The following is a 17,533-nucleotide window of genomic DNA, read 5'->3' as shown; positions in this document are numbered from 1 at the left end:
GTCTCCCTGAGACTTGTGAAGAAAGAAGTTTTCTCCAGGGACACCGCAATCCAGAAGTAGCCTGATTGGATCAAACACAGCTCTATGCATTTGAGAGTCAGGACTTCTCAGTCTCTGAACTTAGTATCCCCAGTCCAAGGATGTTGGCAGTAGATTAAGACAGACTTTGCAAGGAAAACAGAGTGAGGGCTGGGGAAGAAAATGAAGTCCAACTATAAAGTTATTACAAAGTATTACCAGCTTCTTTCAAGACAACTGAAGATTCAAATCACTACAGATCTACAGAACTTCTAATCACAAACACGTATCATCTGCTGTACATCATTCTCTTACCAGTTCCTTCTTGTCTAGAAGGGTTTTAGGCTGTTCTTTCCTTTGAAGCTGATTGGCTATCTGCTCAGCCAATGAGCTCACTCCGCCTGTGTACATCTTTATATACTTCTACCAGATGGGGGGGCCAAAACAGCAGGGAAGCGAGGAAAGAAAAAATCAAATTAAAAAGATGACAAAAAATGATAAAAGAGTAAGTGATGAAAAGGTGCAGAGCGGTCAAACCATGCCAAGACAGTGGAGAACACAGAGTGATTGTGTAGTAACAGCAGAATCAGTATCATCAGTGATCACCAGCACAGCCCGGCACTAACTGTAATAGTAACTAAAAAAAGAGGGAAGTTTGAAATTGGTAACGCTACGAGATTAGAAGTATGTTCTTTCTTCTTTGCTCTGAGGATATTTTGCATATGAAGGACCTGAACATTTGTTTTCCTCTGAGAGGAAACAAAACTAGGACAAGTTTTAGCTTCCAGGTAAGAGGGACAATGGGAAAAGGGTAGAGAAAAAGCATTTCACAAAGTTTAAATTCAAAGAACTGTTCACAAAAGTGCTTAGCAAAAGGGAGCAAGTTGTTTCCAGGGAGAAGAAACCCTCAAGCTCAAACTGAGTCATAGCGATTCCTAAAAATCTGTAATTCCTCCACTGCTGTCAGAGTGCCTGTTCACAGTACACAAAGGGGTTCTGGAGTTTATCTAGAAGGTGTGAGGGGGACTCTGATCCAACACATTAGATTTGTATCTGTGTATACCTGGCACCAAATGTGCTCAGCTGTGCACACCAGCTTTGCCCCTAGGCTGTTCTGTCAAGGGTATTTTGCCTGGCTCTGTAACTCTGAGCATCTGGATCAAACTAAATTGCAACAAACCTTTTAATTTGGGTACTTAGGAATCCAGGCAGTTTGGTTCTTGACTCAGGGAGTGAGGCCCAAGAGGAGAGTTTTACAGTTTGTTTTCTAACTGAGCTTGAACAGTACAGGGAGGCCAGTAGAGTTATACACGAAACATCCAGGACATTTGGCAGTAATTAAGTGGTTAAAGAAATAAAAACTTTTATGGAAAGGCAATCCTATCACATGTGTCTCAATTCAGCAGCAGGCCAGGCAGTGTCACTTATTCAGATCATTGTTTTTTAATGTTTCTCTGACTTACAAACAGAGGGCATTGCTGGAGTCTCATTAGTAAATGTAGAACTGATTCAGCCTTCCATATTCAGCCCTCTGGCTTCTTACAAGTGCAACATTCCTGGGATACACTACTCTGAAGCAATTAACTTTTTACAACCCAGAAATTCCTTTACTTATTCTGCAGGGTTTCTATACTACATGCTCAGAAGTATCCCTGTGTAAAAACATGCCTAAAAAATTCACAGCACAAGAGGATTCTGGTTGTCCCCATGGAACGCAGATCTTTATGACCCCCATCTCTTGTCATGGAAACCAAGTGATTCCCTTCCCTTCTACATTTTTGTGCAAATTTTAGTGCTCACAAAATTAGAGAAGAGAGAGATTTTACAGAATCATGACACAGATTATTTCTATGATCTGTAAAATAGTAATATTTTACAAAAAATTATGAACTCTCACAGTCTGTTCTTGATTTCATGGCTGTGATTATCAGCCATTTACTGTTGTTTGTATCTTCACATGTTTGTGAGCATGGTAGCATCAGGAAACACTAAAGAGTTTGAAACCCAACATTTTAGGAGGGTTTCCTAAAGAATGAGCCTGGAAAAGCCAGGGCCAGGATCAGACAATTTATCATTTATATCTATTAGATAAGTAAGTAATAACTCCATAATCTATAGGTCACTGCAGTGTACGAGTGTTCATTACTATAAGAAAGTAAAAGACGGTTACTTACCTTCTGTAACTGTTGTTCTTCGAGATGTGTTGTTCACGTCCATTCCACATTAGGTGTGCGCGCGCCGCGTGCACGAATCGTCGGAAACTTTTTCCCTCAGCGGCTCCCGTCGGGCCCACAGGGTCCCCCTTCCCGCCAGAGCGGCGCCCCGCCCTCGCGTATATATATCCCTGCCGGCCCGACCCTCCCTCAGTTCCTTCTTGCCGGTGACTCCGACAGAGGGGAAGGAGGGTGGGAAGTGGAATGGACGTGAACAACACATCTCGAAGAACAACAGTTACAGAAGGTAAGTAACCGTCTTTTCTTCTTCGAGTGCTTGTTCACGTCCATTCCACATTAGGTGACTCGCAAGCTTACCGTTGGAGGAGGGTAGGAGTCAAGGAATAATTGATTGCAGCACCGCCTTGCCGACCACTGCATCATCTCTAGTCTGATGGTGGATCGCGTAGTGGGCTGTGAAGGTATGCACCGACGACCAGGTGGCTGCCTTACAGATCTCCTGGAGCGGGACCTGTACCAAGAAGGCCGTCGAGGACGCCTGGGCTCTAGTGGAGTGAGCCCTGATCTGAGGAGCAGGCGTGTTGGCGAGCTCGTAGCACGTACGTATGCAGTGCACTATCCACGCCGACAGGCGTTGCGTCGAAATCGGTTGGCCCTTCATGCGCTCCGCAATGGCCACGAACAGCTGAGACGACTTACGGAAAGGCCGGGTACGGTCCAGATAAAAGGCCAATGCCCGCCGAACATCCAGGGTGTGCAGGCTGCGATGGCTCGGGTCCGTATGGGGCTTAGGGAAGAATACCGGTAAACAAATGTCCTGCCCCATGTGAAAATTCGTAACCACCTTCGGGAGGAATTTAGGGTGAGGCCTAAGCTGCACCTTGTCTTTGTAAAAGATGGTATAAGGGGGCTCCGAGGTGAGGGCCCTCAACTCGGACACCCTCCTAGCCGAGGTAATGGCCACGAGGAACGCGACCTTCCATGAAAGGTGCGTGAGGGAGCAAGAGGCCAGGGGTTCAAAGGGCGGCCCCATAAGTTTAGTGAGGACCAGATTGAGGTTCCACGGGGGTATAGGAGGGCGCGAGTAGGGGAACACCCGCTCCAGACCCTTGAGGAAACGGACCACCGTGGGGTTGGAGAACACGGATCTGCCCGATTCCCCAGGGTGGAACGCCGAAATGGCGGCCAGATGCACCTTAATAGAAGCGGGGGCGAGGCCTTGACGCTTGAGGTGCAGCAAGTAGTCGAGGATCAGAGGTATCGAGGCCTGTAAAGGCTGCGAGTGGTGAGGCGCACACCACAAGGAGAAGCGCTTCCACTTAGCCAGGTAGGCTGCCCTCGTGGAGGGTTTCCTACTACCAAGTAGGATTTGCTGAACCTCGTGTGAACACCTGTGCTCCACCCCACTTAGCCAGAGAGTAGCCATGCCGTGAGATGTAGCGATGACAGGTTCGGGTGGAGTAGGTGACCCCGATCCTGAGTGATGAGGTCGTGATGTAGGGGAAGGGCCATCGGAGAGGTCACGGAGAGTTCCACCAGAGTTGTGAACCAGTGTTGGCGTGGCCACGCCGGGGCGATTAGGATGACTGTCGCCCTGTCCCTGCGGACTTTCAGGAGGACCTTGTGAATGAGTGGGAATGGGGGAAAGGCGTACTTCAGGCTCCCGCCCCATGGGATAGCAAAGGCGTCTGCCACTGAGCCTGGGCTGTGACCCTGAAACGAGCAGAATTGCGGGCACTGACTGTTGTCTTTGCTGGCAAATAAATCTACCTGGGGAAACCCCCACCTCAGGAAAATGGAACGGAGGACGTCCCGTCTCAGCCGCCACTCGTGCCTGAGGTAGGACCTGCTGAGACGGTCCGCCAGCCCGTTCTGGACCCCGGGGAGATACGCCGCCCGAAGTTGTACTGAATGGGCTATGCAGAAGTCCCAGAGGAGGAGAGCCTCGCGGCAGAGGGGAGAGGACCGGGACCCGCCCTGCTTGTTTATGTAAAACATCGCGGTAGTGTTGTCTGTCAGAACTGACACGCTGTGTCCTTTTATGGTGGCGTGAAAGGTCTGGCAGGCGAGGCGAACCGCTCTCAGCTCCTTCAGGTTGATGTGGAGCAGCCGTTCCTCCCTGGACCACAAGCCCTGAGTGCGCTGGTCCCCTAGGTGCGCACCCCAACCCAGATCCGACGCGTCTGTTACTAGCGTCAGAGTCGGTTGTGGGGCGGTGAATGGGACCCCTGTGCAAACCTGCTGCTGGTTGAGCCACCAACTGAGGGCATCCGATACCCGAGCCGGGACCGTGACGACCATGTCCAAGGGGTCTCTGTTGGGGCGATATACCTGAGCCAACCACAGCTGCAGCGGTCGGAGCCGGAGACGGGCGAGCTCGACTACATGCGTGCACGCTGCCATGTGCCCCGAGAGTTGTAGGCAACATCTGGCTGTGGTCGTAGGGAATCGCTGAACGGAGGTTACGGCCTCCTTGATAGCCAGGAATCGGGATACGGGAAGACTTGCCCGTGCCTCTACCGAGTCCAGGACTGCCCCTATGAAGTCCAGTCTCTGCGTGGGGATTAGTGATGACTTGGGCACATTGACCAACAGCCCGAGTTCCCGGAATACTTGCAACGCCAGTGTCACATGGGCGCAGACCTCTGCCTCCGAGCGGCCCGCTAGGAGCCAATCGTCCAGGTACGGGTAGACGCGCATCCGTCTTTTTCGAAGAAAGGCGGCTACCACCGACATGCATTTCGTGAAGACACGTGGGGCTGTTGCAAGGCCGAAGGGCAAGACCGTGAACTGGAAATGGCGCTGTTGGACAGTGAAGCGCAGGAAACGCCGATGAGCTCGGCGAATGGCAATGTGAAAATAGGCGTCTTTCATATCGAGGGCAGCGTACCAATCCCCCGGATCCAGGGAAGGGATGATGGTACCAAGGGAGACCATACGGAACCGTGGCTTCTGCAAGTACTTGTTCAGCTTGCGAAGATCCAGGATAGGACGGAGGCCCCCTTTTGCTTTGGGAATGAGGAAGTATCTGGAATAGAACCCTCTTCCTCTGAAGTCCAGAGGAACCTCCTCCACCGCCCCCGCCTCGAGGAGGGTCTGTACCTCCTGTATGAGGAGTTGCTCGTGAGAGGGGTCCCTGAAGAGGGACGGGGGTGGTGGGTGGGAGGGAGGGGGCGAGGAGAACTGGAGGGCATAACCCGATTCCACCGTGCGCAGGACCCAGCGGTCTGATGTTATATGAGACCAGGCACGGGAAAAATGGGACAGGCGGTCCCTGAAACCCAGGGGTGGATCCGGAGAAGAGATGGGTACGCTGTCCTCGATCGCAGCTTCAAAATCCTTGTTTATTTCCCGGCTGCGTCTTGTTTTGGCCCTGGTTTTGGCCTTGGTTAGGCGTATTGTTGCGCCTACGTCTATTGTCCCTGCCCCGTCTACGGTATGGTTCCCGTCGAGGGCGAGGATGATACTGCCTCTGTGGAGGTTGGGGCTTGAACGGCTTCCTCTGTGTCACAGGGGTGTGCATCCCCAAGGACTTAAGGGTAGCCCGAGAGTCCTTGAGGCTGTGTAGCCTGGCGTCAGTCTGCTCTGAGAATAGACCCGTACCCTCGAACGGCAAGTCTTGGAGGGTATTTTGCACCTCCGGGGGAAGGCCCGAGGATTGCAGCCATGCAGAACGTCTCATCACTACGCCTGACACAATTGTTCTAGCGGCTGCGTCGGCAGAGTCAAGTGAGGTCTGTAACGACGTTTTGGCCACCGCCTTCCCCTCGTCCACTAGCGCCGCGAACTCAGGTTGTGATCCCTGAGGCAAGGCCTCTTTGAACTTGGACACAGAAGCCCATGAGTTAAAGTTATGTCTATTTAGGATCGCTTGCTGATTTGCTATCTGCAATTGGAGGCCCCCGGACGAATAGACCTTCCTGCCAAATAGGTCTAGTCGTTTTGCCTCCTTGGCCTTGGGTGCCGGGGCCTGTTGGCCATGCCTTTCCCGTTCGTTAACCGCCGAGACGACCAGCGAACATGGGGTCGGGTGGGAGAAGAGAAAGTCAAACCCTTTGGACGGGGCAAAGTACTTCCGTTCTACGCCTTTTGCGGTTGGCGCAGAGGAGGCTGGCGTTTGCCATACGGTCTTATAGTTTGCCTGGACCGTTTTTATGAGCGGGAGCGCGATCCTGGAGGGACCCTCTGGGCTCAGAATGTCCACCATCGGATCCTCCTGCTCAACCGTCTCCTCTGCTTGTAGACCCAAATTGAGGGCCACCCGGCGGAGCAAGTCCTGGTGTGCCCGGTGGTCAATAGGGGGAGGGCCGGATACTGTCGTGCCCGCCACGGCCTCGTCCGGCGAGGAGGAGGAGGTCATGGCTTTCTGAGCTTCCTCGTCCTCCTGTAGCTCCTCCTCAGCGGGGCGTCCCTCCGGGGTGCGCCCCCTGTCCCGAGTCAGGGACGGTGCCGAGCTCGGTGCCGAGTCCGCCCTCTCTGCATCCGGTGGTCTGGAGACCGTGGCCTCCGCACGGGAGGTAGGGCGGCACCGTGGGGAGCGGGACCGGTCTCCTGAGGGACCCGACCTCGAAGTCCTAGATGGAGGGCCTTGCTGATGATAGGCCCACGGTGTCCAGAATGGCCACTGCCCAGGATGGTTCCAATGCGGTTGCCAAGAAGCCTCGTGTTCTCTAGCGGCATGCCCTCTGCGGCCATATCTGGAAAGACCCGAGCCCTCTTCCGACGCTAGGGACGGTGACCTAGAGGGCCATGGCGGTGCCGTGGGGCGGTGCCGGTCCGGTGTCGGGGAGCGGTGCCGTCTGGACCGGGACCGTGAGTATCGGCGTGCCGATCTGGACCTGGAACGGTACCGTTGACCGCGGGACCGGGAGCGGCTGCGGGAGGGTGGTCTTGGGAGTCTCGCCATCGAAGCGTCCCGGCGCCTGCTCGAGCCGGGTTGCTGTGGCGGTGCCACGCTCGCATCGGGCCCTGACTGTTTCGCGGCCCGTTGTGCGGCGGGAAGCCGGGAGTCCACCGAGGCGGAGCTCGACCGGGACCGGCGCCGTGAACGGTGCCGAGATGGCGACCGCGACGGGCGCATCATCGCCGGTTTGCCCTTGGATGGCAGCCGCGGCGGAATGTCTGTAGCGCGGAGTGTGCTTTCGGAGGACAATTCGATGAGGTCCTTCGCCGCCTCAAATGTGTCCGGGGTGGAGGGCTGTTCCAACAGTTCCTCCAGCCCAGCCTCCGCACTCGACGCGCTCGTCCCGGGGCTCGACGGGCCCTTCGGCGCCGGAGCCACTGGTGCCGGGACCTGTACCGGGGCCGTCACGGCCTTGGCCGCACTTGCGGGCTTCGCCGGTGCCGCCTTCTTATGAGGGGAGCGCCCCCGGGCCTTAGGCTGGCCCTTTGACTTGGCCGGCGAAGAAGATCGGTGCCGGGCGTGTTCCCGCCTTGGCGGTGCCGTGGGCTTAGTCTGCGCCGCCGGTGTCGGGTCGCGGACCGATGCCGGGGCACTCCGCACCGAAGCGGACGGTGCCGCGGAAGAGGAGGGCTGTAACGCCGCCTCCATGAGGAGCTGTCTAAGGCGAAATTCCCTCTCTTTCTTGGTTCTGGGCTTGAAGGCCTTACAAATTTTACAGCGCTCCTTCTGGTGAGCTTCCCCGAGGCAACGGAGACACGACTCGTGCGGGTCGCTCACTGGCATAGGCCTGCGGCACGCGGCACACGCCTTAAAGCCTTGGGCGTGCGGCATGCCCCGCCGCCCAGGGCCGGTGCCGGGGTTGACCAAACCCCTATCACCAAGAGATTTTGGTCCTTAGAAGAACTAAACAACTACTTAACACTAAAACTCTTAACTGTATTATGAACTGCTAACTACTGCTAATGGCTATGCTAAGGGACACTCTCAGGCGAGAGACAGAGTTGTTCCAACGTCGCCACGGGCGGTAAGAAGGAACTGAGGGAGGGTCGGGCCGGCAGGGATATATATACGCGAGGGCGGGGCGCCGCTCTGGCGGGAAGGGGGACCCTGTGGGCCCGACGGGAGCCGCTGAGGGAAAAAGTTTCCGACGATTCGTGCACGCGGCGCGCGCACACCTAATGTGGAATGGACGTGAACAAGCACTCGAAGAAGAAGAGATGTACTGCCCTGTAGCACTGCTTGCTATTTCACTCTTTCCTTGACTCCACCCAATATACACAGAGCTCAGCTAATTCACATGCCTAAACTGAGTGTGTGATCTGAACATTGTTACTCATGTCCTTCCTCTTCCCTCCCCCTCCTACTGTTTGTTACTCACATGCATCACAGCTTGTCTAATATTAGACTGTCAGTGGAGCTGGCCGGAAGGTGTCCCTCCCCCCAAAAATGGAAATTTGACTTTTTGTCAAAATCCAACAACTGAAAATTGTTGGTAGACAAGTTTCCTTTTCTCTGTCAAAATCCCATCAACATGTTGCAGGTTGAAATTTTTTTTTTTTTTTGACATTTTTTGTGAAAAATTCCATTGAGTTGAAACCCCGATTTTCCATCAAAAAGTTTTAATAGAAAATTTTCAATCAGCCCTAACGGTAAACAATTTGGGAGTGGGGTTTTCTTTCTATTTGTACTGTGAGTTACTTAGCACGCAGTGGGTGCTGTCAACCAACACAGGTACAATGACAATCTTGACCTGCAACACCTATGCTATTTCACTTACCAGCTTCTCTTGGGCAGTGATTTTCAAACCATATGGCATTTTGTGACGTGGACATATATGTCCTCTATACACTAGGAGACCAACCAAATTCCTCTTGCTTGTACTACAAATGCCAGCCATTTTAATTTCCACTAGCTTTTTCAGCAAGCCAGAAGTGATTTTCCTCCATTATTCCTGCTCTCTCCCCGTAAATATATACACACAAAACCATGCTGTAGTTTGGCTCAAGCCCTCAAAGAGAAGCAACAAACATGAAAAAAGCTTTTATGCCCCTGTAGATTATTCCACAGCCAGAAGAATTCAAGTGTTGGAAAAAGCTGATTTGAGGCTACTTAAGACCTCAAATCAGACTCACCAGAAGTTTTTCCATTTAACTTTAAGCATGTTTTGTTCCAAATGGCTGTATGGCTTGGAATAACCAAGATATGCCACAGGCTGCCTCTGGCTTTTCCCACGTGCACGTGTGTATGTGCACTGCATTCAGCCACATCCAGGCAATGAAGCGTCACAAGCCCAGATCTCTCTTGTGGCACATCTGCTGGTGGGAGATGGGTGGGGCAGTGGGTACAGCTGAGTGCAGCTTGCAAGGCCCAGGCCATGCTACCTGTCGAAGGGAGTCAGATGAGGGTGAAGAAGGGCGGTTGGAAGTGCGGAGGCTAAGGGAGCGCTCCCACTGGTCAACAAAGAATCGACGAGACGGTTCAGTCTCTGGCTAAAAAATAAAATACATTGAGAAAAATCAAGAAGGGAGATGGACAAAAAGACAAGACAAAAAGATCACAAAGGAACCTTTAAGTAGAGTCAGGCAGGTGACCGTCTGCCTTACCTCCTCCCTTTCCTCAACTGAAGAGAAGTTGTGCACCAAATGCCCTTCGTTGCCGTTTAAATTCATGTCCTCTCCTCCCTCAGTGTTAATTTGGAAGCAGTTGTCCACCCGCACAGAAGCCCCACATCCTGTGCATTGCTGTCTCCTGCAATGCAGCCAGATAAACCATTCATGCAGATCCCAAGCCCATCTCTGGTGCTCCTCCTACTCTGTCCAGTTGCAATCTGTGTTACAGCCTTAGGCAGGAGTATGAGAGAGACAGCTTTGCAATGTAGTTCATATTTCAGGGGAAGGGGAGACCCCTTCCCAGTTTTTAACTACAAAGGCCAAAGAACCTTGCCTTCTTGGGGGCAGGGAGAGAAGGAAACCACCTCATATCCCCAGCCTTCTGCATCCTCACTGCTACGATGGAAGTGTCTACACTAAAGAATTAGGAGTGAATTTCATCCTATAATCCACTCTAAGCAGGTGCTTTAATTTCAGATCACTTTGCTCATCCTCCATATGCATGTTATATTAAATGGCAACAAATAAGATGATAAATGCTCTGAAACAGAAGGTAATGAGTTGTGACAACATTCTCTGTCCTCCAACCAGGAGACTGGGCATGATGCAGGGCAGAAAACCATGTGTAGTCTTCCCCTAACACATGCACAGTGATCATGCCCCCTTTCCCCCAACATTCTCCCACTCTTCCAAGAGGGGCATCTCTTCACTTCACTTGCTTCTGGCTGAAGCTAACATAATTCCTGTCCTTGAGAGCCAAACATAGCCTAAATGAAAGAACCAGTGTGAAGTATGAGCACTAGTTCCTCTTCTGCCCTTGCTTACCATATGGCCTAGGCAGAATTCCCAGTCTGAGAATCTATATACCTCTGAAACGGCTCCTCCATAGCACATCTCAGCATGCAGCTCTCAACCCACCCAGCCTTCCCTGGTTCATTAGCACCAGCTGCTAAGAAGCACCTCAAGTAAATATGCAGAACACAATAATTAAAAGCACTGAGGTCAAGTAATTTTAGTACAAATTGTGAGCTACTGTATTATCATCATCTGGTGAGAAAATGTTCTGCAAATTCCAAATAGCTGAACATTTTTAAAATAAAATCCACCACTGTGAAGAAGGAAGGGAAAAAAATCATCACAGCAATTTTTATGTGACCCACAAAAACAGCTGTTTTAGACCTTATATGCAGAGTTTGAAAATGTATCTGACACACATTAGCCTAAGGACCAAGCCCATTAGGCCAGGTGAAAAATAGCTGTGCTTCCCCAGCTCCTGCAATGTAAAATGTAAACAGTTGTGTCCTTTTTACTTGGGTACGCTACACTGCATTTAACTTAGCCATCACATTTGTATTTAATACTATTTAAATAGTGTAATTTATTAAATCTCTTGTTTTTGTTAAATCTTCTCTCCCTTCTTCCCTTTTTCTTAATATACTACATCATGGTGCAATGTCTGTTTCCTCTTCTTCTCCTCTCCACCGTACCCCTTATCTCTTTCCCTACATCATGCTCTGCGTTTCTTCCTCCTCCTTTCTTCTACATCCTCACCAAAAAAAAATCACACAGTATTAATAGGAAAGAGAAACATGGGACTAATCCCATTCATCTCTTCTACCTGCCCAGTGAGCTTGAAAACAATAAACCTGATAGCCACAGATCAATACAAAATATACGATAGGTGTACTTTCGCCAACGTGCAATTCAACTTCAGCTGCTGAAATCCAGGTGAGGATGCTGTCCTCGGATCGTGCTTGGCATCTTCCGCTATATCAACCTTCAGCTAGTAGGTGCTAATAAATCTGAATGTGACCTCTCCCCCAGTTTTCCAGGGCAGCCAGAGTTTGAATCTTCCTCCGCAGTGGTTGCCTCTGCTGCTGATTACAGCTTCCCCAAGGAGCAGCAGTCTGAAATTGACCTGATTCTTGCAAATTTCACGCTGAGGCAGCTTGGGAAAGCTGTGACCAGCAGCAGAAACTCTGGAGCTCTTTGTAGGCTTAAGAAGACACCACTGGATCATCTTATACTCAGCTCATGTTTGGGAAGTTAGTTCACATCCACGAGTGCTAGAAAACTGATTAAAAAAGAAAGCCTAGATTCTGCAGAAGTAGATGGTATTTGTCCCCCAAAAGCTTCCTACCTGCCAAAAAATATTGGTGAAGACCTCCCAGGTGTGACTGTGTATGTGCTGTTGTTGGGATGGTGATGTGTATGGGGGGAGGCTGGAGACCAGAGAAGCTACTGTCCAAAGTGGCAGGATCCCACAGGTCAGAGAAGACAGGTGGGTGAGAGGAGAAAAATAACTTTAAAAGTTTGTGGTAGAAGCAGAGAGAAACTGCACACGCTGCCAGCTTTACTGCTGGAAACAGTACTACTGGAAACATGGGCACAAAACTGGCTCCCTTAAGGGCCACAGACTAGTGCCTGAAAAAGGAAATATGAATGTTCCCACCCCGAAAAGCAAGTGGACGGTGCAGCCCAGCAATTCTCTCTGTACTAGCAGAGGGCCATTGCATGACTTGAGCCGAGCTAGTGACCAGCACTGCCCTGAAGCTTGGGCGTAGATCATCCTTGTCAATTGTATTCTACTTTATGAAACTGCACATGCTATGCATCTTCAATAAGTAAGAAAAGAGTTAAGAATCGGCAGGGAAAGAAGTGGAGTAAAAAACTGCTCAAAACAAGAGCTGATTCTGGTGTCTTTAATGTGGTGGTGTAAAGTAATAGTTAGTGCACTCCTCTATCCCGCTGACCCAGCAGCCACCCCTTACCCCATTCTCTTACAAACGGATACAGACTGCCAGAGCGGGCAGTAGTCACCTGATGCCTGATTGTCGGCCTCGGCTCCAGGAGGGCAGCCAGTTGGCATGCCCTCTGCTCAACATTCAGTGCTTGCTCAGGCACTTGGTCACCAAAAAAAACCTGAGGAGATCTCTGTGGGATAAGGAACAGGGGAGGAAATAAACAAAAAGAGGAGAAAAACAACCCCAAAAAGGAATAGAAGCAAAGCTCATGACAAGGCCAATGCCAGACAAACGGCATGAAAGCCCACATGCAGAAGAGAAAAGCAAGAAGGGCTCCCAGATGAAGACTCCTTCCTCTCTTCCAATTGAGACCCAACACGTACTGCAATCTGCACTAGCAAAGCTCTGGGTTCAGCCTCTCTAGGCTAGGGAGGAACAGCTGAATTAGAGAGTCATTCACAACTCACTGTCTGCAGACAAAACCAAGCCAGTGCACAGCTTCTGTCCGGCATTCCCATCCAAGGTAAGTTCACCACTAACCAATAGGCTTGGCTATAGTCCCACAGCAGCTCCGGCATTGGCACTTACCTCACCCCAGTTCTTTTGTTTAAAGTTTTTCTTTACTGATTTTCTTTACTCAGATTTCCAGACCTAGACATGACTGTTTGTACACCTCACACTTTGTGCACAGAAACACTCATTTTGGGGTAGTGCAGTCCAGTTCTGGGAGAGCTAAGCTCCCAGCAATGTCTTCCTAAAGGCGCCTTTAAAATACTGGGATATAGAAACTTAGGTGAATGTAGGGCTTGTGAAAACTAAGGGACTCAGCAGCACTGGCTAGAGTCAGGTATAATGCAAAGCATTATGCAAGCTTCCCACTCTTGCCCCAGCACCTCCACTACACTAACCCCTCCTATTGCACTTCACCCTCCAACACAGCTCTTGCCACAGGCCACAATTCTCACATGCCACCCCCCTTGTGGTGCTTGGCACTGCTTGAACTGATCTTGCTAATCTGTTGTACAGTGAGCTTTTGAGATACTGAAAAATGCCGACTAGAGATGGCCAACACATCCACATGTATGTACTTCTATCTAGGTGGATGGGGCAGTAACCCAGAGTATCATGCAGTTCCCAGTAAGTTACTTTGCTTGGGGGATGAACAGTAAACTGAATGGGAAGTATAAACATCTGTATGCTACCTACAGGAGGCTCAGTCTGTTGAGATAATCCCAAACAGATGACTATGTTGTCTGCCAGATGAAGCGCGTTATGACAACAGGCAGACAAGGTGGATGAGGTAATATCTTTTATTGAACCAACTTCTGCTGGTGAGAGAGACAAGCTTTTGAGACCAATAAAAGACATGACCTCATCCACCTTGTCTCTCTAATATCCTGGGACCCACACAGCTACAACTACACTGCCTACAGCTATGACAACAGAGCACACAACTGTGCTCACAGCCAGTTACCGATTGTGCTCTTTTCCCATTTAAACACATTAACCAATATCACTCTTTTTTCTATTTTAAGCAGCTGTCAGCCCAATTCACTCCCTCTTACTATACCATTTTTACAGAAGTAAAACTAATGCCTGTTACAAAACTGGGGGTTCCTGTGTTGCTGCAGACAAGCTTGTTAAGCTTCTGATGGCAATCCAAAAACATGCCACCCACCTGACAGGTGCATGAGTCTGCTGAAGAGGACGTACTTTGGAAATCATGGCAGTTTGCTGCTGGCTCCCAGTTATTATTTAACTTATCAACTAACCAACTTCGAGAGGCAGCTAATTGGTTAATCTGAACCCAGATCTTTCAACTACCTAGTCCCCCTTCCTCACATACTTTAAACCTCCTTTCACTCTTCCCGTTGACAGCAGAACATTTCATTAGGAAGAAGGCTTCCTATCCTCTGCAGTAAAGCCACCCCCTCCTCCTCCCATATAACCTGGCATTCAGAAGGCAGGTTGGAATGCCAGCTGTTTAATGAATCAGAAAGCAGCCATGGAAACAATGCAACCAGTGCTGGTGAGTGGACCCAAAACGTAACCCTTCCTATTCTGTGACAGCCACAGCACACTGTTAAGGAGAGGTGAGAGAGAGAGAAGAATAGGGGGAGCTAGAGCTGATCTACAGCAAAATAAAAGCGCAAAGCAAACAGTCAGCGTCGGTGAATGCTTGTTAAGCAAGTATTTATGCAAACACCCCACAAAAATAATCATTCCTAACACTTTCAGCAGCTCCAGTGTGTTAATAGCAGTCCAGAGATAACTGTGCTTCCCCCTCCCCACACAACACTGCCCTTGAATATTGCACACACCCCACCGCTGCATGTGTGTCAACACCATCCATGCCATTTGCTCATGCTTTTACCCTTTCCTGTCTGGGACTCTGCTCCCCAGGGGGGTCAGCACCAGGCTCCCTGTTTGTCTGTGGGCAATAAAGGATGAGCTTTAAAACAACCACAATCCAAGTTCTCACTCTGGACATGTTCCATTTGAGTCATCCTACAATGCAGGCAGAAAAGAGACCATCATGCAGGGACACTGTGGTGTTCATTAAGAACTAGAATTTTTAAAACTGTCATCAACCACTTAGATCTTCAGAGGAGAAGGGTGTGTGTGCGGGGGGGTGAATCAGTACACACATCTATATTGGGATATTAGGTCAATTAACAAGTATACATTACTACCCAAAGAACTGGCATTAGCATGGGGAAGGTAATAGGAACACTCAGTACATCTCACACAGTGATATTAGACCAGACGGAAAGTTTAAAAGGAGAGGTGGCAGAATTAATGTGTCAGAGGTGTAGAGAGACAGTTTTCAAAAGGTAGCAGGTTAAGAAGAATGCAGGCTAGAGTGAAACACAGCATCGTTGGGGACAAACAACCTCAGGAGGAGAGGATATTTTGAGTGAAAGCTATTGCCCTCAAAACTGAATCCCCACATTGGGTATTCATATCTGCTTTATTCTATAACAAAGGGGTAAAAAGTCCTCAGACCAAAGGGAGGAAGCAGAGAGAGTTTTCCAATTTTGTTTGAGCAAGGAGATGTATTTAAAAATGGCTCCTAGAGAATGTAAGGGAGAAGGTGGTAAATCCTTAGCTGGTTCCAGCAGTAGCCAGCTGTCAAGGCTTAAATGAGCAAGCCACACAGGAGGGACCAGACATTTGGAGGAGGTGATCAGTAGAGAAGACTTAAGACTGAAAGACTCTGTGTTTTATTCAGAAAGGTATGGACTAAGCATAGCACTGGGAGACAATTTCCCTACTTAGAAAATGACTGTCCGTGGTCTAAGCAAGTCACCACCTCTGTCTCAGTTTCCCCATCTGTAAGATGGAAGTAATACTTGCCTATCTCACAGAGATTATCAGATAATGCCTTTAAAGTGCTCTGAGAATCAGAGTGCTCTGCAAGTGCTACATGTCACTATTATATTAAGGATCTGATTTACAGATCATAGTGGTCATGAAAAGTCACAGGTCAGACTTAAATATCTGCCCTTCACTCATTCTGCTATGTTTAATTGCTGCAGCACACAACACACAATTCTCCTCTCAATTTTCAGGTGTACAAGGGAATTAAGCCGACCCACAGACAAATGTTCAGAATTTAGCTTTACAATTCCCATCAATGTTAGGGAATCACAGAGCTGAATCCATATGCTCCTCACATTAGGAAAGGAAGGAGACTTAAAAAAAAAAAAAAAAAAACTCAAAGAAGTACTATCCATATGTGAGCTGACAAAGGACAAATGTCTCACAGCATTTTTAGATATATTTAACCAGAAGGCCAACAAACCCATGTGTCTGTACTTCAAGGTGCAGCTTTTATAACCTTTACCTAGTGTCAGTGTAACTGCTCTATCTGTACTACAAATCCGTATTCAGACACATTGAACTCAAGCTGCTGGAAGGAGCAGGAGAGGAGTAAGCTGCACAAATGCTTGCCACTTTAACAATCACAAAAGTACCTCATACAAGAGCCCCAGAAAAAGGCTCCCAAGACCCAGGAGGGAAAATGCCCACTCACACCTGTTTAAATGAGGAATGTGGATGGAGACAGAGGACTACTAGAAGGGCAGGAAAGCGGCAGCCTCAAATGAATACCCAACTTCATTCCCCATCCTGCTCCAGCCAGACAAGCCTCTCTTTTGGAGAAACTGCCTAGGAATGGTGAACAACCCAAGGGTAATAATGGGTCAGATTTTTCCCTCAGACATGAACATACATATCTCATGACCGCAATGGGAGTTGTGCATATGCATTTAAAGGCAGAATCTGGCCCTAACATTTTGTATTTCAAAACTCTCCTCTGCAACACAAAATTGGAAATGACTGCTATAGAAAAAACAAGCCTGAACTAAAATGCCCAAAATCTCTACTGTGCCAAAAAAATCAGTATTAGGATAGATTTGTATATGCTATCTTCAGTGTCTAGTTGTGCTACTAACCTAGGAGGTCCAAGGCGGCCCACCCATGTGGGTAAAGAAAATTTAAAATTTATGAACAGAGGAGACATTTAGTCATTGATTTAGCGACCTGTGCAAGCAGGAAGGAAGAGGAGAGAGCATGCAGAGTGAATCACCTGCTGGCTGGGATACCATGGAGAGGAAGGTGGAGAAGAGGAAGGAGAGAGCGTGATCACTTTTTTAGGGCAGGTCCGTGAACGCTCCTTAGTCCTCAGCTTTATTTAAAACAGGGGGGAAAAAAGAAAGAGCAATAATAATAATAAAACTAAAGGGAACATTACAACTGTCTTTGGCAACGCAGGGCGCAGTCTCAGAAGTGCACCAATCCCACCTCTCTCAAATAACCTAGACCAGGGGTGGGCAAACTTTTTGGCCCGAGGGCCACATCTGGGTATAGAAATTATATGGCGGGCCAGGAATGCTCACAAAATTGGGGTTGGGGTGCGGGAGGAGGTGAGGGCTCTGGCTGGGGGTGCAGGCTCTGGGGTGGGGCCAGAAACAAGGAGTTCAGGTTGCGGGAGGGGGCTCCGGGCTGGGGCAGGGGGAGTGGGGTGCGGGCTCTGACTGGGGGTGCGGGCTCTGGAGTGGGGCTGGGGGATGAGAGGTTTGG

The 17,533-nt window shown here is 49.6% G+C and overlaps 1 protein-coding gene across 1 annotated transcript in view; it reads right to left on the bottom strand.

Moving 5' to 3' along the window:
* Positions 1-17,533, bottom strand: part of MICAL3 (microtubule associated monooxygenase, calponin and LIM domain containing 3) — a 159,196-nt gene that overhangs the window by 94,845 nt on the left and 46,818 nt on the right. The window contains exons 17-21 of the mRNA XM_024210483.2: positions 17,040-17,138; positions 14,823-14,879; positions 12,525-12,638; positions 9,477-9,584; positions 334-441 (exon numbers count right to left, since the gene is read on the bottom strand). Of these exons, the coding sequence (XP_024066251.1) occupies positions 334-441; positions 9,477-9,584; positions 12,525-12,638; positions 14,823-14,879; positions 17,040-17,138 (486 nt within the window). The remainder of the gene's footprint in view (positions 1-333; positions 442-9,476; positions 9,585-12,524; positions 12,639-14,822; positions 14,880-17,039; positions 17,139-17,533) is intronic.

This window comes from Terrapene carolina, unplaced genomic scaffold (genome assembly GCF_002925995.2).
Source record: "Terrapene carolina triunguis isolate 2854851 unplaced genomic scaffold, T_m_triunguis-2.0 Scaffold190, whole genome shotgun sequence".
In the NCBI taxonomy this organism is placed as follows: Eukaryota; Metazoa; Chordata; order Testudines; family Emydidae; genus Terrapene; species Terrapene triunguis.
This window is presented reverse-complemented; position numbering and strand designations above follow the sequence as displayed.